At 37.0% G+C, this 23,020-nt stretch overlaps 2 protein-coding genes across 10 annotated transcripts in view; both read left to right on the forward strand.

Annotated features, from left to right (window-relative positions):
- The window catches only part of LOC127963268 (membrane-associated guanylate kinase, WW and PDZ domain-containing protein 2), a 66,623-nt gene extending 59,904 nt beyond the window's left edge, over positions 1 to 6,719 (forward strand). For 2 of the 3 annotated variants that reach the window (XM_052563085.1, XM_052563086.1), the window contains exons 16-17: positions 138 to 276; positions 2,774 to 6,719. In XM_052563085.1, coding sequence (XP_052419045.1) covers positions 138 to 276; positions 2,774 to 3,858 — 1,224 coding nt within the window. In that variant the 3' untranslated portion in view covers positions 3,859 to 6,719. Of the gene's footprint in view, positions 1 to 137; positions 277 to 1,073; positions 1,162 to 2,773 lie in introns of all 3 variants that reach the window. The other variant, XM_052563087.1, reaches the window with a different exon arrangement.
- Positions 6,720 to 7,624: 905 nt separating this feature from the next.
- iqsec2b (IQ motif and Sec7 domain ArfGEF 2b) overlaps positions 7,625 to 23,020 on the forward strand; it is a 67,246-nt gene continuing 51,850 nt past the window's right edge. For 4 of the 7 annotated variants that reach the window (XM_052563078.1, XM_052563080.1, XM_052563081.1 and 1 more), the window contains exon 1: positions 7,625 to 9,327. In XM_052563078.1, coding sequence (XP_052419038.1) covers positions 8,885 to 9,327 — 443 coding nt within the window. In that variant the 5' untranslated portion in view covers positions 7,625 to 8,884. The remainder of the gene's footprint in view (positions 9,328 to 23,020) is intronic. The other 3 variants (XM_052563079.1, XM_052563083.1, XM_052563084.1) reach the window with 3 other exon arrangements.

Below are 23,020 nucleotides of genomic sequence, written 5' to 3' on the forward strand. Positions count from 1 at the left end.
GCTCAAGAAGCATTTTTGATTGATATCAATGTTAAAAACAGTTGTGCTGCTACTGATATAATATGATTTGTTCCCTGTTAAAATCCTGTCAGTAAGACGGCTGTGGCTGATTTGTGTGGTAACTGTGTATGTTGCAGGTGAGTGATCAGTTGGTGGAGATCAATGGAGAAAGTACAGCAGGAATGAGTCACAGTCAGGCTGTGGAGCAGATCAGGACCGGAGGAAGCAGGATACACCTCGTGTTCAAAAAAGGAAATGGATACGTGCCTGACTACGGTAAGACAACAGGTCAGAGATCAGCTGAACATCACATTATTAAACATCATCTAAAACATGAGATGGGCATACTCACACTGCTTTTAGGATCAGTTTGCTATGATGAATAGTACCATTATGGGTCATCAGATATCAAATCGCATAATATGTTTATGTACAAGGCAAAAAGCCATGTAAAGTTTTATGCAATCGTGGTTTAACCATGCGTCGTTATGCAGCTTCTTTATTGCTTCTTCTTTGTAGATGTAGCCTTTAATATAGAATGAATGTTGTGGTTAAAAGTGATTATCTATTTATGGCTTCTAATGTGGCTTATCCAGTCAAATTGAGTCAGCTTTTAATGTTTATAATGTTTGTTTTACCGCTGCCGCTGTACAGATATTGAATATGTCATCAGTCTTTGGCTACTTATGAAAATTTATTTCTCTTGATCTATAAGCTTACTAACAGCTGTTTCTCTGCTTTCTTATTTGGGCTTTTTCCTTTTTCTTTTCTCTTTGATTTCATGTTTTTTATATTCCTTATTCACTTTCATTAACAAACTATTTTATGTTCACTTCTGCTCATTTGTTTTTGGGTCATCTCGTTTGGTTTGTCCTTCATCCTTATTTTCATCTCATTGTTTTCTTTTGATTTTCATCTTCTTTGATCTTTCATTGCCTTTACTTCCTATGAACCCTTTCACTCTCCTCCTAACTTCCATGAGGGAAACTTTTTGCCTCTTCACCTCTCGTAATGGTTTATTTTCATTCTTTCGGCCTTCCCTCTTTCTCTTCCTCCTCCTTCTCCTCCTTTAGTGGAGCTCTCCAGTCTCTCTCTCTGTATGACAAACTCCAAGCTGGGCGAACCGTGTTTCTATGTGATTGGAAGGACAGAAAACACGCGGTTGGTAGCTGTTCCTGTTAGTTCTTCACTTTACTGTTTCTCTACATCTCTCTCATATTTCTCTGTCGTCTAAATGTCTTTGACTGTCGTATGTCGATAATACACCTAGAGTCACTGTGATGTCAACCTGTTTGTGATGCAGTTGAACAGGACAGGTAATGGGTTAAAAACAGCTGGTAATTCCAGATGTTATTAGATCAAAAGTGTCATTGATTAAATTATTTGTTTAGAAAAAGTAAGTGTACATATATAATGTGTATGGGACTGACAGTTGATTTAAAAATGTAATCAAATTAATCATCTGATTATAAACCAAGCAAATGAACATAATTAAGAGACAGTATGTTATTTTGACAGACAATTAAATCATGTCAAACATGCTTTGCATTTTGAGGGGACGTCAGGCTTCAGTTGCTCCGTTATGAGAGGAGAATTCCTTACAGAACAGAATGATGATTAATTGTGTTATTTTTTTGATTACAATCTCTTATTTCTTTCAAAATGGATGTTAGTGTTCAGTGCATTTAGCTCCTTGTAAAAAAAAAAAAAAAAAAAAATATATATATATATATATATATATATATATATATATATATATATATATATATATATATATATATATATATATATATATATATATTGCAGAGATGTCCTTTGACACTGCAGCAGTCCCTAGTTGGCCCTCTCATTAACATTTTTAATTGGTGCTTTCTATTTTATACCAGTTTATCTTAAATTATATCTTGGTAGTTTATCTCGGTAATTCAGTTCTTCCACACTGAGACTGCAAATGGCTTCACTATTGTAAATCATCTAATTTGGAACAATTAACAATCCGTTAGTTAATTATATTAATCAATTATATTAGTCATTTGACTATTAAATTGTCCTGCTAAGATTCTGACTATTCCTATTTAGGAAATGTTTAACTATATAAACACTGTATCAACAGTGTTAAACATACTTAAAATATGTTAACTTTGGTGGCCATAATTATTTTATTTCCTTTTACTGTAATTGTAAACCTATTACATTTTTGTATGTTTGTATGTTTTCTTTTTATATTGTAGAGTTTTCGTACTTTATTTCATATATATATATATATATATATATATATATATATATATATATATATATATATATATAAGTGGTTCATTATTAGCATATCAAACAGACACTTTTGCATTTCAAAGCTTCTTAGCTTTTAGTTTTAATGAGTCAGCCACAGCTTTAAATGTGAAGCACACACACATTCAGAATGACCTCAAAGTCCTCACTAAAGAGCGTGACAAAAGACCTGAGTGAAACACTTGAAATACTCTGGAACACTGGCTGTGTTTGGTTTTCAAAACTCTCTAAACCATAATTTATTTTACATTTCACTTGAACTAGAGTTACTGAAATATTTTAGAAAATTGTTTTACGAAAAAATATCTATATGAAGATTCCTTAAGAAGTCTCCTGTTGTTTTCTATGGAAAAGCAAGTTTAAAATGCAACAATGTTACATAATCGGGTGAGCAAATGATGGCTGTTCACTTTTGGATGAACTATCCCTTTAATATTCTCTCTTTTCTCTCCACCATCATCTGTCTTGAACATTTCACTCTCAGACCGTGATCAAGTCACAGCCGTCTCCTCCTCACCCCAGGCCCTGCAGTCGGGTTTGGCTACAATGAGCCAAGGCCGAGCTCAACAGGGTGCCACATCCAGCGTTCAAAAACCAGGGAAGACCAACCGAGAGCGGAGAGAACAGAGGGAGAAGGGAAGTGACGGAGGAGACCGCGAGAGCCCTGACAGTCTCGAGGGCGGCAGTCAGGGCAGGGGGCGAAGGTCGAGAGATGAAAGGAGGAGACGAAGGACACAGAGCTTGTCTAGAAACACAGGACAAAGTGATGAAAACGTGGACGGAAGAGTTGAAAGAGTCAGGAAAGAGAAGGAAAAAGGCAATGAGAGAAGAGAAGACAGGTCAAGACGGAGCAAGAGCGAGGAGAGGGTGAGACGGGTGGAGAGAAAGAGGCAAAAAGACGAAAGCAAGAACACACAAACTATCAATAACCAGAGACTTCCTGAGCCTAAACTGCAGTGGGAGGAAGACAACGAGGAGGACGAGTGGGAAAGAGAGACAGAACAAGAGTGGATGAGAGAGAGAGAAAGGCTGAAAGACAAAGAATGGGAGAGGGAGGAGAGAAAATCGCTTGCTTCAGAGAGCGACAAGGAATGGGAAACAGAAAAGGAGGTGAATAAAGAAGTGCTTGAGTGGGAGCTGAACAAAAAAACTGAACGAGGGATTCCGGACGAATTGAATGTAAAGCGACAAAGTGAAAACGTAGCAGAAATGAGTTTCCGTGATCGTCTGCCTTATTTAGGCGTCCGCGTGCTGCCTTCGGAAATTCAGCCCCGCCCACTTCAACCCTTATCTGGACAGCCAGTAGTAGGCTCTGAATTCGATCGAACCCCATTTGCTTTCCTCACATCTGCGCCGCCTGAATACGCAGAGTCCGAATCAGGAGCTAGTGTGTCTGAGTGTAGCGTTTCTGCAGCCAGTATCTCGGGTCTCTCAATGTATCTGAATGAAAACCTTACCTTGAAAACCACACGAAGGGCCCAGGGGCCTCCACTTCCAGGCCCCTGGCTCAAACCCAACTCACAGAGGTTTAATAGAGATGTTGAGAAAGGTGGAGGAACAGAAACATGAGTTATGTTGTAAAGGCAACCATCACTATTAATATTGCTTATACTTAGGTTTAAAGTCGCGATGAAATGTAAGTATGACAAACTTTCGTATTTGATTGGATTTGTGAAAAGAAGGAAATGTAGGACAGGGACGTGGTAAAGTATGTTGGTAGTTGATTGGATGGAGGCAGATCTGTATTTGAATTTGCAGCTGATTGTAAGAAATGGGCGGAGCTTAAGTGGACGAAATCTAGTAGACGTCACCAGTAGCAGATATATTGACAGTTAACCATTTTTTACCTGCAAAATTCCACCGAAATTTTGCTAATGTGACTGCGCCTAAAGAACTTGCTTTTTTGACTTGGTCAGCAAGCAATTTACATAAATGTACATTTAGCATGCACTTTTATCCAAGGTGACCTAAAAATGAAGAAAAGAACAAACAATTTGTGCCAACAATATTCATAGTACACAATGCCGAGTTTAAAGTGTGAAGTAGTTTACTGCAGAACCATCCAAGAACATGCTTGGAAACACCACTGCAATCATCCACAGCAATGGATCATGGTGGTGAGTTTTACACAGGGAAACATCACTTAGAGGACATTATTATATTTTAGTTTTTTCCTGCACATTTAAGCAGTTTTTGAACACTCCCACTCCAGCTTGCTCTCTCAAGTCTTTCTCTCTTCTTCTCTTCCACTGTGTCCTCCACAATGAAAGTCTGCAGTTATCAACGCAACATCTTTTACTGTTGTGCCAGACTGTTTGTATAGTATATTGACTTTGTATGCAACAAAACTATCATGTGAAGGGCCAAATATTCTATGTATCTGTCATGCTAGCTTGAGTCCAGGTTTAACCTTTTTAGCACTGCTATTTTTCTCTTCAGTTCTTCTGTAGGAACTCTATTTAATCTTATACAATGCTTCATGTAAACCAGTGAAAGACTAAATGGTGTACATTTCGTTAGCCATGAAATTATTAACATTCAAAAGTTTGGGGTCAGTACTTGCTATTTTGGATATTTCTATTCATCAAAGCATCCCGAAAAAATTATTGTATTGCAGTTTCCACAAAAATATTACACAGCACAAGTGTTTTTAGCATTATTAATAATAAGAAATGTTAGTTGAGCATCAAATCAGCATATCAGAATGATTTCTGAAGGATCATGTGACACTGAAGCTGCTGAAAAATCAGCTTTGCAACACAGGAATAAATTACATTTTAAAATAAACTCAAATAAAAGTAGGCTATTTTAAATTGCAATAATATTTCACGATATTGCTGTTTTTACTGAGTATGAGTGTTCTCTGAAAAAACTTTTTTTTTTTTTTTAATCTTACCGACCTCAAACTTTTGAATGAGAGTTTAGCCCAAGGTTTAATGTTTGTAACATTAACTTTGAATCATTTGTGCAACATTGTAAAATAAGTATTATCCAGATCTCTGCTAAACTGTTTTTGAACGATGATTGCGTTATTTAGCATTCTTGTGAATGTGTACAGTTTCTAAACACTTAAGAGGAGATATATTTGTCACACTCCCAAGAGTTGCCCCAGAGAAATATGCTTTATTTTTATGTAGTTGCTCATAATTTAAATATTCATTTTGTGCCCTCTGGGTCTCTGACATCTCAGGGAGCAGATATATAAACTATAAGATTTTTTTTTTTGTACGCCCCCTTTACACCCTCAAAGTGACCCTTACTGCTGCCTTCGTAACAAAAGACTCCTCCTGTCTGCTGACCTTGGCCTCTGTCACCTCAGAAATCTCAATTAAGATTAAATTAAATTTCAAATGATGCATATTTTTACATGGTTGTGTGCCATTTAAAGGAAAAGTAATAGATTTACCCATAATACATTTCTTGCAGCTATCAAAGTTTGATTGACACAGATACAAATATTAAGTATTTCTCCAACTTCTGCAATGCGAAATTACAGTATATTAGTGATTATATCTGTGAAAACCTTAAATGAGATTTAACTATGAAACATGAAGTGTGATTTATAAGAAGAACAAAGTAATACTTAAGGAAATGGTTCTCGTACTGCTCTTGGCAGGTTTGACCTCGTCAACCAAAAAGGACTGAATGTTTGTACTGAAAATATAAACTGGAAGTTTGCATTGAGTGGCATTGTGCCAATCCTGCAAAACCTCTTTATTTTATGCACCCAGGGTCTTTATCTTTACTGACGAAAGCTTGCTTGTAAACATGAGAGAGGTCGACTCTATTATGCTCTTGTTCACTGTAGCTTGTTAACTCTAGATATACTGATGATATTTTAGCATTTAACCTAAAAACTGTGCCTAATACTTATTTTCCTTGATTCATTTTTTGCTGATCATTAAGTTCCTAATCTCTCATCAAACCAAAACACCACCCAAGATTGTTAAATCTGTGTGTCATACTCTCAACCAGAATATACGCACATTTAAACTATGCATAAGATGTTGCCATTTTAACCCACAGCAGTTAACTGGGACAGCAGTGTAATCTGTGCAGCCCCAGCAGGTCTGGGATCAGTTTGTTGAAGTCAGTCTGGTGTCGGTGGTCCACACATCTTTAACCATATCATAATATTCATGAGCCAATGCCACATAACAAGTCTAACACTAAGAAGTTTAATGCCTCTATATTTATTACATGTTCAATCTGAAAGGTCCATTTTAGAGTCTAACACTGTCTTTATGTCCATACTAATATTATATGGCCATATGTACTAATTGTAAATAGAAATAAATAGAAGTATATTATAATTCTATATATACATATAATATGTTTCTGTTATGATTATATTGTTATAATCCATTGTAACCCAAATGCAGGTAACAAATTATATAAGAGTTATAATAAAGATTAATGTATCAACCTGAGATCAGTTGGTCCCTGGAGTGCTTTTTCTTGCTTGAGATTGTGTGTGTGTGTGTGTGTGTGTGTGTGTGTGTGTGTGTGTGCAGTGCTACATGTGGATGTAATTTCTGCCCTGAGCAGTAGATGACAGCAAAGCATTTTGAAAAGTACTTCATATCAAGACTATAGAAATAACAGAATGGTATTAAATTGACTTTAGTATTTGAGAACCAAAAACAACAGCTATTAATGCTGAAAATTATTATTATTATTATTTTATTTATATTATTAATAAATAATAAAATATTAGATTATTATAGTTAATGTTTTAATGTGGGTTTTGAAATTCCAATAATTTTTAAGTTAATACTGTAATAAAACTCTAATACTGTGCAATACTGCTATGATTATTACAGTTCTGTTCATTATCAACTACATTTGCTTCATGATTAGATTCTAAATGGTCTGTGAAAAGTGCAAATTGCTGCATGTTGTACTTAACTGCAGGCAACGAATATTAAGTTTTCAATTTTAGGCAAGGCAAGTTTATTTATATAGCACATTTCGTACACAATGGTAATTCAAAGTGATTTACATAAAAGTAAAATAATAATGAAGAATAAAACAAGCAATTTTAAAACTGTTCTCTAAACCAACTAATGACTGGCCTGATGATCTTAAACCAAACCAGCTATGATCCAAAAATCACTTCGCTAATATTAATTATTTGGCAATAGGCCTACTCGTTGTAACTGTGGTGTTTTGGCAGAGATGTTGTAACTTGTAACCATGGTAATTTTGTAAGGCTACTGAAATAATTTGCATATGTAGTAGCCTATGTTTGTGTGATTCGAGCTTCATTTGTTGAAATCTCTCTCTCGTGTACTGAAAAGATCTTGCGTGGGTTGACTGAGTGGCGAGCGCAGGGAAGACGAGTTTACCGCTTCTCTGGCCGCCAGTGTCTGTCTGTCGGATCTGTCAGGTGTAAACCGCTCTCACGAGCCTGAGCCGCGCGAGCTCCTCTCTCTCCAAACCCTCCGCGCGCCTCCAGCGAGCAGCAGCAGCTTACTTCGGGAAATACAGAAGAGCGCCAACTTTACAGCAGGTGCTCCAGCTCTTAGATTTACGCCTGGGAAAAGTCTGTTGTATGAGAGAAAAGACAAATGCCGCCTTAAGCGATGTAGTTATGCAAACTCGACTGACGTCGAGATTAAAACAAACAAAACACGAGCAAATTGTACGAAGAAATCGGAGAGCTCGAGATTAACTGAAAGCTACCCATGAAAATGGGTTGAAGAAAAGAAATCGCCGATAAAGAGAGTAAGTAGGATTTTTGTGGATGTGGAGCCATATTTGTACATTTTATTTTTAATATATAAATTACTGACACTATATTGTAGAAGAAGAGGAGCGCGCGCTCTGCGCGTCCACATGTCTCATAGACTTTTAATGTATCAATCTTCTGCTGCCTGAATGAAGGAAGAGTGGACATTACATTTATGGTTCAGTTTTACGAAATCTAACTTTTCTGTTAATGAAAAAAGCTCTTTCTTATTTTTACAGTATGATGTCTATCTCAAGCTATACAGATCTTAGTGGATTTCAGGGATTAGATTTATATCTTTTTGCTGCTGTTCCCAATTTTCCGCTGTGCTACCTCAGCATGTGGGAGTTGTGTGTAGCACAGCAGATCTCAAGATGACTGGATTCTATAATGACTGGGTTTGTGGAAGCAGTGCTCTGTAGATGTTATTTCTGACTGTAATATAGCCATTTATTTACATCACTTATGTTTTCATGTCGTCACGTGGATCTTTTTGTCAGGAAAAGCTATTAGCTAATGTCTTTTTTTTCTTTATACATCATCTTTCTTCACTAACTTGTTGAAGCACTATCACTGCAGCTGGGAGGATGCAAATTATTGACTTTTAAACTCCTTTACTGAGAGCTGCAGTTACCACCTATACTTTTTTTTACAAGGATTCATGGATGAACATTAAGATGCAGTCGATGCATATAACATTGGTGCTTTAAATGTTCTTTGCTGGTGTTTTTTAGTTGTTGAGACTCAAGTTGCAATATATAGGATAAAAGACATTTCAATCAAGTTTCTACCTTCAGGCTCTTTTGTTTTATCTCCCCCCCACTGAACTTATCGGGTGGGGGGGGGAGGGGTAAGGCCCAAACCATGGAGTCCAACCCAGACAGCCCGAGTCGGGCTGTGGAGTATCTTCTGGAGCTCAATAACATCATCGAGAACCAAGCCAAACTTCTAGAGACCCAGCGTAAACGCATCGAGGAGCTCCAAACACAGCTAGACCGGGTCAACCAGGAGAACAAGGACCTGCGGCATGATCGCATCCCGGGAACCGAGAACTCGACGCAGAACCACAGCTACAGCCAGAGCTCTAAGCCCAGCCAGCCGTCATCTCTACCAAACCACAGCGCTGCAGGTGTCCATCAGAACAGCAGCAGTAATATACCCTCGTCCACGGTGCCTGGCCCGGCTCGACGGACTCAGACCAGACTGACCCGAGGCCTGTCATGTGGGTCAGCCCCTGTCGAGGAGAGGGGCCGACTGGAGCGAAACGACAGCTCTGGGACCAACAACACCTCCACTCTACGGAAGCAGTAAGTGCCTCATTCCCTTAGTTAAACCTCATCAGAGTGGATCCAGGTTACTGGATGTTCAGGCCTTTTTTTGCAATATATAGTATTTGTGCTATATATTTTTTTTGTATTTGGAGAGGTTTAGGTTGAATGTTGATATGAATTACCAAGCCTGGTCAACAGAAAAGTGTGTGGCCACAAATCACAAATAAGTTGATTTTGAGAATTTATTTTGAAAATTGGCACTTAAAAGGTGTACACATGGTTATTTTTGCATCTGACCTTATTTAATATGGACTATATTTGTCAGAGTTTCCCTTTCAGGCGTAAAATCTATGGGAGGAGAGTATTAAAAATGAATCACACAATGCAATTTACTAATGTTTGCGCTCGCCAAATCACTGGTATTTGCACCATTATTTAATGCCCAAAAACAAAATGTCCTCCAACCAATACGCCCGCATACTGTAGTTCGTTTGACAAAATCCCTGAAATACGACCCATCAGAGCGTATACTACAATTGCACCCCTTATTGGTAACAGGACACTTTCATATTAATGCTTTGTACTCTTTTTCTGCATCATAATTCTGTTTCGTGTAACTCAGTTGGTAGAGCATCGCGTTAAACAACAATATACAATCATGTGATCATGGGTTTCGATCCCGGAGAACACACATTCATGAAATGTATATGCTCTGTAAATCAAGATGTTGCATGTTTTCTGTGAGGGTACGTTTAGGGGTGGGGTTAGGTGTGGTCATTCATTCAAATTCATAGGCATTAGCCACCTAATAAAAAAAATACAAATTGCCGTGAGATTGAGTTGGATCACGTGAAAAGTCCACGAATTGCATTTAAATAAACACGCATTTTGATTGGTATTGACAGTCATACGTCATTTCATGATGACAGACGTAACACGATACTGTCATTATTCTTACGCCCAATAGATGGGCACTAAACTTTAAAACTTAAATACAGGTTGTAATAAGGTGCTTGCACAAATGACCTATAGGGTTGTTTTTTGTTGGTCTTAAAGCAGGTGGTAATTTACGCTGCTCTTGGTAGATTGCGCTGGTCATTATGGAAATCATCTAGCAGCGTCTGTTCTTTAATGTGCACATCGTCAGTAAATCATCCACAGATTTTTCCCCTCCCATTGGTGCTGTTATGGAATAGTGCTCTAACGCTAATTTGCCCTGTTTACTAAATATGGCCCTAAAATGTAAGAAACTTGACTCTTAATTATTTGAGGGTTTATTTTGGGTGCAGTTTGGATAGCACATTGTAAAACACTTCATATAGAGATGAGACCTACATTTTTGTTTTTGGCAAAAGCCCAAACTGTGTTTGAAATACCCACTTCTCTCGTCATTTTGTTTGCCTATTTTCCTCAAGCTTTATGCTTCCTTGTTTTTTCAGTTCTAAATAAGTTTGTTGTTGGTGGGTGAAAGGTTAACTATTCTGCAGATGTTTTTATCTGCATCCTTGGGTGATCCAGGCGTCAACAAAAGCAGCAGCTACAGAGCATCAGACTCAGCGTGTTTCTTCCTCTCTGCCTCATTGAGCTCAACCCGCTACCCAACTCATATAATTATGTTTGCTTGCTCATCGCCGGCAGCTGCACAACCCCTGTATTCTGTACTCAAGTTTCTCAAGAGCTTTCAGATCTGTTCATCTTCTGCCTCATACATCCTTGCCTGTCTGAAATTATTGACTAGAACAATCCATCACTCTCCTTTAACAATGTTGAAACATCGTGTTCAGAAAAAGCTTTAAAAGAAACCAGGTTGATTGGGGGAACAGGTTTAGTATTTCTCACAAGTGTTCAGTGTGATGTTCAAAGTTCAGATTTGGCACTTTAATTGACATCAAATGGAGTGTTTCTGAGCATTTCTACAGGGTTGCAAATGCCCTTGAACACAAAAAAGAACCCCCCCCCCCCCAGCTCACTGTATTTATCTACCTCTTGACATAGGGGAATACATGAAACACCAGAATTGATTGACAATCCAACTCATTATGCTGAAAATTAAATTTTGAACAGTTTGTGTCCGTTTACAAAAAAAAAAAAAAACAATTCACTGATGTTACAGGCAATGGTCTGGCCTCTCTCTTTCTCTCTCTCTCTGCATCCTCCTCCCATGGGGCTGTTAGTCATTAGTAAGGAACACATATCAGTTATTTATGTGGGTGTAAGACTGTGCTGATTGGCTGGGCAGTTTGTTCCAGTACTACAGAGATCACAGCGGAGGCAGCAAATGAAACGCTTCCATTTTTGTCTAGATTTATTTGAGATCCTGTTATTAGGTCCTTCACTATAATTTTAATTATGCTTGTGCTCCAGCGTTTAGCATAATGACCTCAGATTTATGTCCTCCTTGGCAATTTTCAACCTGTTATAATGGCCGTGCCGACTAAAGGTTTCCTTAATTTTAGGATGGTAGACTGCACAATATTGTAAAAATAGATAAATATGTAACGTGCCTTTTTTTTGTTGAGTTTAGTAGGCTATCAACATGTGTTAAGAAAAAAGAGCAATTTTAGGGGTGATAGGAAGCTGTTATCATAACAATTTATTTTAAGGACCAAATCGCACTATATTTGCTTATTAACATGCATATTGCTACTAGCATATTTATTTGTACTATTAATAGCTGTTTATTAGTACAAACTCGATTCCAAAAAAGTTGGGACACTGTACAAATTGTGAGTAAAAAAAGGAATGGAATGATTTAAAAATCTCATAAACTTATATTTTAGAATATAGATAACACATAAAATGTTGAAAGTGAGACATTTTGAAATGTCATGCCAAATATTGGCTCATTTTGGATTTCATGAGGGCTACACATTCCAAAAAAGTTGGGACAGGTAGCAATAAGAGGCTGGAAAAGTTAAATGTACAAATAAGGAACAGCTGGAGGACCAATTTGTAACTTTTTAGGTCAATTGGCAACATGATTGGATATAAAAAGAGCCTCTCAGATTGGCAATGTCTCTCAGAAGTCAAGATGGGCAGAGGATCACCAATTCCCCCAATGCTGTGGCGAAAAATAGTGGAGCAATATCAGAAAGTAGTTTCTCAGAGAAAAATTGCAAAGAGTTAGTTATCATCATCAATAGTGCATAATATCATCCAAAGAGTCAGAGAATCTGGAACAATCTCTGTGCGTAAGGGTCAAGGCCAGAAAACCATACTGGATGCCCGTGATCTTCAGGCCCTTAGACGGCACTGCATCACATACAGGAATGATACTATAATGGAAATCACAACACTCGGGAATACTTCCAGAAAACATTGTCAGTGAACACAATCCTCCATGCCATTCGCCATTGCCGGCTAAATCTCTATAGAAAGAAGCCATATCTAAATATAATCCAGAAGCTCAGGCGTTTTCTCTGGGCCAAGGCTCATTTAAAATGGACTGTGGCAAAGTGGAAAACTGTTCTGTGGTCAGACAAATCAAAATTTGAAGTTTCTTTTTGGAAAAATGGGACGCCATGTCACCAGGACTAAAGAGGACAAGGACAACCCAAGTTGTTATCAGCGCTCAGTTCAGAAGCCTGCATCTCTGATGGTATGGGGTTGCATGAGTGCGTGTGGCATGGACAGCTTAAACATCTGGAAAGGCACCATCAATGCTGAAAGGTATATCCAAGTTCTAGAACAACATATGCTCCCATCCAGACATTGTCTCTTTCAGGGAAGACCTCGCATTTTCCAACATGACAATGCCAGACCACATACTGCATCAATTACAACATCATGGCTCGGTTGAAGAAGGATCCAGGTACTGAAATGGCCAGTCTGCAGTCCAGATCGTTCACCCATAGAAATCATTTGTCACTTCATAAAGAGGAAGATGTGACAAAGAAGACCTAAGACAGTTGAACAACTAGAAGCCTGTATTAGACAAGAATGGGAAAACATTCCTATTCCTAAACTTGAGCGACTTGTCTCCTCAGTCCCCAGACATTTGCAGACTGTTATAAAAAAAGAGGGGATGGCCTTTTTCAAACTGTTTTGAGATGTTGATGCCATAAAATTTAAAATCAACTTATTTTTTTATCTAAGTTTAAACATTTGATATGTCATCTATGTTGTATTCTGAATAAAATACTGACAATTTGAAACTCCCACATCATTGCATTCTGTTTTTATTCACAATTTTGACAGTGTCCCAACTTTTTTGGAGTTGGGTTTGTACTTACAAAGCACATGTTAATGCCTTAAAATGCTTTTTAAATATTACTTTATTTTTATTTCAGTTTTCGTTTGAATAATCTTAGTACTTCATAATTTGCTCACTCTCATGTCTGCATGTTCCTCCAAATTTGTGGAAATTTAAAAGAATTGTACTGATTACTCTTTTTTTATACAACTATAGCCGCATTTCCACCGCAGGAACTTTACCCAGGAACTAGGGACTTTGGCCTGGTACTCGGTGTGTTACCACCGCAGGAACCAGGAACTAAATAAAGTTCCAGGTAAAAAAATGCCCCTCAGAAAGTCCCTGCTGGCGAGGTGGTACTTTTTCAAAGTTCCGGAACTTTCGGGGGCGGGACTTTGGCGCTAAACATCCTGATTGGTTGAGTTCACGCAGCACTGGTTGAGTTCAACCACCATTTATTTGGATGAAAATTTTCAAAATATTACTGTTATTGTGTAATGAAATGTAATTTTAAAGGTATTTCAGGCGAGAATTTAGTTGTTTAAAACTCAAAGCTATGGTTTATTTATAAAGCCAGCGCCTATTTAAAAATGTGTTTCGCCGATCTCGTAGACGGTGAGCTCCACTCGATCAGCGGGAGCTCAGTCCTCATGTATCCGCAGAGAGCAGCCTCTCCTGGGATAGACCTTCTGATATGTGCTGCTGGCTCTGATGTCTCTTCAGTGGTTAAACATAAAATATAATTCAGCCGCGGGGTAAATCTAACAGGTTTTCTTTGGTCTGTATTCAATTTATCCATATGTTAAAATGAAAATAAAAAAGGCAAATTTATATAATATTTCGTTTCATTGTAATGGCTGCATATACACATATCCCTGAACTAAGTACATTTCTGCAGCTGTTATTATGCTTAAATGAAAACCAAAGGAGGCAGTGGTATTTGATATCCTATTTCGTTTTATTGTAAATATACAGAGAAAAATTACAGGATTCGCGTCGTCGCGGACATCACACTCCCCAGTCGAATGCACGCAGTCAGAACTAACTACCAATGATGCACATCCAAAATCAGCGTACTTTTTTTATTATTTTTTTAAATCAGCGGTACTTTGTCTAATCTTCCTGGTACTCTACACTGTGATGGAAACGCAGAAAGCAACAGGTCTGCGGTGAAAAAAGTTCCTGGGAAAAAAGTTCCTGGTACAAATATTCCGGGTAATTTCGGTGGAAACGCGACATATAATGAACTTTGAGAATTTAAGAACATCAATGACATTGAAAACAGAATGACATTTAAGTAATGTATTCACATAATCATCCCCTTCAGTGTGCTGTTAAACCCTGTGACCTGTGTCTGATATATGGTGCACTAGTCAAACTTAGATCTACTTTTTTAATACACAAGCTTCAGTTTTCATTCACTTTCATTTTAAAAAGAAAGTTTTCCCCTCCCCATAAGAGTGTCATACAGTTTCGAAGGGTGAGAAAATGATGAAAGACTATTCATTTTTAGGCGAATTGTCTTTTTAATGCATTTATCCTCAAGTCCAGTCTATTGAGTTATTTTTAAGGGCACTTTTCCACCATAAAAGAGTCTTCATTGTCTTTCCCAAAGCATGAAGCACGCTATTCCTGACATCATTCCGCTTTCTGAAGCTTGTCTCATCCCCTTTTCACACTCATCTCTCACAATCCCAGCATCCTCTTTTCACTGCTTCAGGTCAGAGGTCATTCTTTATTCATATCTTCTCTCCACTTTTTCCCCTTCGTGCTCTTTTCTCCCTCACTCTCTTTCTTTTGATTCGGTCTCTCCATTTATGAGTTATGAGCTTTTTTTAAACTCTCTCTCCTTATGTTTTTAGGTGTCTCTCTCTCTTTTCATGTGTGCTGCCCTCTCTGTGGCCAACAGATGGAGAATCAGTGTGTGTGTTCCACCGTTTCTCTTTTAGACTCGAACATGCTGAGAGAAGGTCTTTCTCTCTCACTCTTCGCACTCCTCCATTTTAGCTCGCTCATCTCCATGTAGTCTTACAGTAAATGCTGTATTTGATCCTCTCTCCATCTTTCAGTTGTCATCTGACTCTCTTTATCTGCATTAGGTCGGGGTTGTCCCGCAGGGGTTAATTACTGACCCATGTTGTGCTTTTGGAGTGCTTCTGATGTCTCAGACTGTGTGCCAGCCGTCTGAACCTCTCTGTTCCTGTTGACCTCTGCCGTTTGTGTCCTTTGGAATAGCTTTGAGCATTTGCAGTTAGACAACATAAAAATACATTTGACCCTTTTTACTTAATAATCCCTGCTCTTGTTGAAGATGATTCATCATCTTTGTTTTCATAATTATTTATCAACTTTCTCAACCTTTGAATTGGCGATTCTGCTGGCATAACCAAGAGGGGAAAATAATGTGATCTAATGATATCATTAGGAATTGGTCACAACAGTTGAATAGTCTTTAAATGTGTCGCCTTGAAAGCATTGCTGCCATAGCCACACACACTCAGAATACATTTTCATTTCACTGTCTATGTTCAGTACTAGCAGGCTGATCCATATTCAGTGAATATGATGAGAAATCTATATGTGTGTTTTAATCTGATTCCTGAGCTATTCCCCTTAAAGTGCTTGTGCTGTAGAATTAACTTTTTCAGGGGCCTTGCTTCTGGAAGTATTTCCCATTCATGTGTCCTATAGGTATTTTTTAAAAAGTCAAAGAATTAAAGAGGTATAAGGTGAATCAAACATTACAAATTCTAATTTGAAACTAAAATGTAATCGAAAGTCAGAGAGAAAGATAAAAGTACAAGCATATGTACTAAACGACTTATAGGAAGGAAAGAACTACAAACAATTGTGAATGAGAACAAGCATTGAGAATGAGGTTTTAAAATAAATATGACGGATAAATAAACAACTATTTAAAGATGTTGATTATGTGAAATAGTAGATTTTATGTTTATTGCAAAAGATTCATATACACACCAACATATGAGTAGTTTGAGAGCGTAGGAAGATTCTGTTACATCATTTGCTGTGTTTCGTGGGAGTGGGACGGGAAGGGAATTCTGTTGTTAAACATTATTTTAAAAATAAGTTGAAATAATGCCGTATTATGGCTTCAGTGATGCATATACCATTGACTAACTTCTTCTGAGCTCACAGTAGCTCTGTCTGAAAGTTATCATTACAAATCAATGCTCAAAATGAATGCCATTTTCACTTCTAGAACTTAACTGTTGCTCTCTGTTGTATTGAATGCACCGTTGTTGTTGTTGTTGTTTTCTTTCAGAATTGAGGTCATCAAACTAGGTCCACGGGAGTGTCATGGTTTCTTTTCTTTTTCTTTGTATTTGGGGCATTCCCTCCTCATGCTGGCTTCCATTCAGGTGTCTCAATGTGTCGAATTTGCATGTACAAAGTTAGGTTCCACTTTATATTAGATTGCTTTAACTACTAATTATGAATTGTTTAGTACAATTTGTGCTCATTTAGAACTTTTACTGCTAGAGAGGTGGAATATGGGAAAGTTTATGGACAGGTTTCCTGATATGGTTATGTTTAAAAGTGGATTTTATGGGGGGGGTAGTGGATGGGTTTGGGGGGGGGGTCAGCACTGTGATGTAATTACAGAAGTTAAAGATATAATAGCGTGCATTTAAAAAAAAAAAGTATGATGTAAAAATGTGTACGTACATAAGTATAAGTGCATCGTTTCAGTTTAATCAAATTTTTAATTTAATTATCATCTTGATAACACTTTATTTTAAAGTGTCCATGTTACACATGACATGCACTTATTAACAATAAATATGCATAATTAGATACAAATAACCCTAAGCCAAACCCTTATCCTAACCCTAACCATGTAGTAAGTTCACGTAGTTAATTAATATTACTCAGTACTTAAATTTTAATTCCAATATAATATATAATTATATGTAATATCTTATAATCTTATAGTTCAGATATGTGGGTCCCAGTGTTAAACATTTCTGTAATCATGTATAATCATGTGTCTCTAATGTAAGTGTATTACACAGGTTATTGCTTTGACCTCCACCATTGTACAGGATTACAAAAAATTGGCTGCTCTTTAAAAGGTTAACTGCAAACAGGGTCAGGGTTATGCTGAAGTTGTTTGAACTTGAAGAGCCACGTTAACGCATGTTAAAGCATGCAGTGTGACACTCTGGGTGACGAATCACTGAATGTAGTTCAGTGCACTGGGAAATGTTGACATGAGGGCCTTTACACAACTCTTTGCTATTGGAAATAGAACAAGAGCTTCTAGTTGCAGGAAATCTAGTCATCATTGTTAATTGATTAAGATCATATTTTAGTGTTATTTAATTAATTTGTTTAAAAATAGCATCTGAGTCACATGATCACACATTGAATTGATTCTCTAAACATAGAGGCGCACATTCATGTAATTATGCCTATCACGGTGCTTCAGGTGTATAAATAGCTGCTTATCTCACGTTTACTGCCAGTTCTTAATGCCAGCTTCCTATTCAGTCCAACCTCCCAACACCTGTTCATTATTCAGCAACAAACCACCTTGATGAGCAACAGTGTGAACTACCCTGGATTGCAGTGCTAAGCCAATCGTAACAGAGATAATTTACATACAGAGTTACACTTTATTTTTATGTCCTTGTGTATTATACATTTAGATTTTAAGTAATATTACATGCATCAATCTAAAGTTAGCATGTGGTTATGGTTCTAGGGTTAGTTGTGTGTAATGATTCATAATTTACTGTTAATACTATATTAATGTGCAATAAGGGTCTTGTCAAATAAAGTGTAACCACTTAAAGTAATATTGTTGTAGAAGTAAAAGCAGTTTTAGTTCTGAGGATCAGATGGTGGAAAATGGACAAATCTAAATGACTAAAAAACAATGTTTTGGTGCAAGAAACCATGACTGCGTGTAATTTGTGATCTTCCCATAATGTGGCATATGGAGCATTTCTGTTTGACATTTTGAATGTGCTATATTATGATTTACTCTCAGGGAGGGTTTCGCACCATAGGCAACTCATCACAGCAGGTGTGGATATATAGTTTTACTCTGCATTTACTGTAAGCTTACATTATTTCATTTAATACCACACGAATACTAGTGCGAACGATTATCACCTTTTTTTCGCTTGAACGTGCTATTAATGGCAGCCAATTCTCCACAGTCACATTTATACTGTACTGTGTAATTAAGCTTAATTCTGCATGTGGGTAGTTATAATGTGTCCATTGACTTTATTTTTAAATGCATTCATCTTGTGTCTTGTCACAGTGTCTTTGTACCAGCTTTTGTCTTCACTGGTCCATAAATGGTCACAAATGAATTTTCAGAAGAAATAATACTTCATGTGTCTTCTCAATATGGGTTCATAAAACTTGCATGCATGCATGCGAATTTAAAAATAATTAGCAAAATGCTTTTTAAAATAATATGTCAACTTCTCAACAGTATGTGAAGTCAACTGGCATTGTGCAGTAAATGGAAAGAATGAGTGCAAGAAGTAAAGGTGTGTTTGAATCACCTGTATCATGTCAGACATCCTGTCAGGGAGTCCGAAACACGCAGTGTGAGAGTGTTTAATTAGTGTGACCTGAGTGCAATTACAATGAGCCAGGGGTGTTAATTACTGCTGCGATCTTTATTTATGTAACATTTGTGTGCTTGATATGAAATTCAGCTAAACGTTCATTTATTTTGACCTATCGTGAACTGCTATTTATTTTTATGCATTTATCAGATGCTTTTATCAAAAATTTCTTCCCCTAAGGAGGCAGTATCAAGAGAAGTGTTCAAAATATGGTGCATTTTTGTCTCCTTTATTGTCCGCCAGACAAAAAATCTATTAGAAAAGTTATAAAACACCTTGCAAGTGACATGACATTCATGTTGTGCTACAAATAGTGTGGGAGGACTCATGCGCCCATGTTTCATACACTTAAGGTTAATGAATATCACAGGTAACAGTGTAAATGTGACCACATATTCTGTGCTGAAGACATTGCTCTGTTGTTATTTTCCAACTCTTAGTGAATTGAGAGAAGCCTAATTACCCAACATTGTTTTCATATCATACATTTGCATAATTATGGTTTATTTTCATTTTAGCAATACTGTTTCCTAATGCTGCGCTCCCAGCAGGTCAGTTATGCAAGATCTTAGCATGGAGCTAACTATCACCAGCAGAAACTCTCACTATACACCGGGGAAGACAAGTTGACAGGATTTGCTCTTTAGGCTTGAGTCCATGCCTTCGAATTTGCTATTTTTATGATAGTTTCTTCCTCCCCATCTGTCTCTGTCCCTCTCACACATATACACAAACACACACCTGTCCTTTTCCATCTTGGTTTATTGAATGAGCGTGGACAGTTTAATCATTAAATATATGAATTATCAGATAGGAAAAGGCTTTGTTTTATTGCTGTAACAAATAATTGCTCTGTCCTTTTCCTCTTCCATCTCTTTCCATGTGTGTGTGCTGAAGCAATAAAATCACGTTTTCTGTTCTACCCCACTATCTTTCTTCCTTTATCTCTCCTGGAACTATGCCTTATCTTTTCTTTTTACAATCAAACAGTTCAGCCACAATTTACTTGAATAGATTTCTACATTTTCTGAAGGAAATCTAATTTGGGTATGCCTGTGCGAAACTCATTGCGACAATACTTCTACTGTATATGTTTGCTGGGTGTTCTGGTCGTTAATAGATGTTTAATTAAATACAAGTAGCCTATCCTCTGATTCTATTATAGTATTATATTCCCTAGAAATGGCTTTGGTTCCTCCTTCAGTGCAAGTAAGTACAGTACATGGGATTTTAGCTTGTTTTCACATCATCTCTCCTCAATAAGCCACACAGTTTGAGGTGTCATTCATGTCAGCAGTGCTAACAGTGTGAGATGAGTGTGTTCAGAGCTACTGGATGGGTGTAGTGTGGCTCTAAGGGACACAATACAAAGATAAAGACAGCTCTCGCTTAGTCATTGTTCAGTAGGGGTTTGTTTGGTAATGTGTTGGTATGTGTGTGTTTGTGTGTCATACATGAGAAAGTTTCAAATTAAGTTTGTTCACTGTGTGTAGCATTAAGAGGTAACAACCATTTTAGAGCATCTTTAATGTAAACTGGAGCTGTTGTAGTGAGGCAGCTCTTTGTTGTGTTATGCCTAGGCTTCTGTGAAAAACTATCCGTAATAATACACTTGCTTTATGGTGAGCACATTATAACACAAGTACTTTTTGTTCCTATTTCCCTGCTGTGAGGGACAGAAACACAGTCTACTCATTATGCTGTACTGCAAAGTACCTGGTTGTCAATCACTCAGTCTTTCTGAATCGTTCAAGATGTTTTTGTCATAAATGTCAGATAATTCTGCATAGTGCAGATTCCATTGTAAATTGAATTGTATTAGTATGTAAATGATTTCTGATTAGAGAAGAGTCTGTTTGATTCTAATGAATCAATGTAAGGAGTTGGATAAAAAGACCGTCTTTGATTTATTTGATTTATTTATGAAATCAAATACTACAATTCAAAAGTTCGGAATTGGAAAGATTTAGAAATATTTTAAAAAAGAAGTCCCTAAGGCTGCATTTATTTGCTTAAAAATACAGAAAAATCTATAATATTGTGAAATTTAAAATAACTGTTTTCTATTTTAAAATTTGTAGAATGTAATTTATGCCTAAGATGCAAAGCTGAATTTTCAGCATCATTCCTCCAGTCTGCACATGATCACATGATCCTTCAGAAATCATTCTAATGTGCTGATTTGCTGCTCAAGAAACTTTTTTATTATTATTATTATCACTGTTGAAAACTGCTCAGTATCAGATTTTTTGTTGATACAGTGATGCCTGTTTCAGAATGCAGGATTTATTTGAAAAAGAAATCCTTTGTAACAGAAAGTTCTTTAACCTTTAAACAATTTTGGGCATCCTTGCATATTGAAATTATCAGGTATTGAGAAGAATTGAAATCTTATTAACCCCCTATTGTTTAAACAGTACTGTAAATGTGTTATTAAATGATAGTACATTGCAGCAAACTTTTGCATAAATTGTTTTCTTTTAAATGTACATTGTAAACCATAAACAGCTGGTTTGAACAAGATAATTAACTTAAATAATTACAATAGAAAATAATTCAAAAACACATGCACACTATATTCTTTCCTTAAATTGAGCTTTTAACTATTAAACAAATAAACAGAATAATTACAGTGCAGTGTTCATAGTTTACATTAAGTTTGATTATTTCTGATGTTTAATATAGATTATATAAATAAGTAGATTGTAGTTTGAATATATCCTATCTGCCAAACAATGCCCGTTTTTTCCCTTCTAAAACAAGTAAACAAAAGTACTACAAAATGTTTGTCAAGGCAAACAGGATAAATATGTAGCAGTCAGTTAATATATTTTGAACTGTTCCCACACAAAAGCTGTTTATTCAGCTTCTCCATTGACTTTTTTTCAAACAGGTCTCATGGTTGATCGTTCCAAGATGGCAGATGATAGGTGTGTTTTAACAGGGTTGGAACTGATTTCAACAGGACAGCTCACTTCAGGACCTTGGATAGCGAATGTAGGACCTAAAAACAATACAATACAATGAAGAGATAGTACAATGTTGAATCCTATTAAGGCATGTGGAGTCTACTCTGGTGATTTACACATAAAATGAGATGGGCAGATGTTGTTAAAGAGTGCATTAAATATTAATCTGTGCTTCAGGGTTGAACTTTTGTCTTCTGTTCCCTTATTCAATTTTTTATTTTCTTTAAGAATATCTTTAGACGGTGTCCCTGGAGAGCGAGCGTGCTGTGGGGTCAGGTTTTTGTTGGCTGTGATGATGTAATCTCATGCTTCGAGCGATGCAGTCGTGCCAGGCCTGTGTGGCTCCTTTTACCTCATGGCAAATAAACAGGAGCATTTAACATGGTCTGAACCAATGGAGAGAGTGAGGGTGAACTGGACTGTCACACAATAGTTTGTCCCGTACTGACTCATGACTTGAGTGGCTGTTAATGAGAGAGACAGAGAGAGAGATGAATATTTGACGTGGTACCATCCCTCCTGGTTATTTGAGTGCACTCTCACCTTGCATATTATATAAGCCTTGCATTTATTTATTAATTTATTTATCTATTTTTTGCAGACTGCCTCTTCCTCACATGCACTCGCACACACAGGCTTCTGCGCATTACACAAATAGCCCAAAGTGGCATTTCTTGCCAGAGATGTCCGACTCAAAGTTTCTGCACGTATGCATTTATCTGTGTGGGTGTGTGTGATCTCTTCTGTGTGTTTTGTGCACTGTTTATTTATATACAGCAGGGGTATTCATTTAAAATGTATAAGACGTCTCTAAATGTCTTTCCCACCAGAGGTTAGAATAATTAACAGTCCCAAAATAACTTAGCCAGGAGTTAGTATGTTATGTGGCTGTGAAGTTAAATAAGCAATGTTTTCAGATGGTAGCCATCATATTCTGTAAAAGTAAGAAATAATGA

Source organism: Carassius gibelio, chromosome B8 (assembly GCF_023724105.1).
Source record: "Carassius gibelio isolate Cgi1373 ecotype wild population from Czech Republic chromosome B8, carGib1.2-hapl.c, whole genome shotgun sequence".
NCBI lineage: Eukaryota > Metazoa > Chordata > Actinopteri > Cypriniformes > Cyprinidae > Carassius > Carassius gibelio.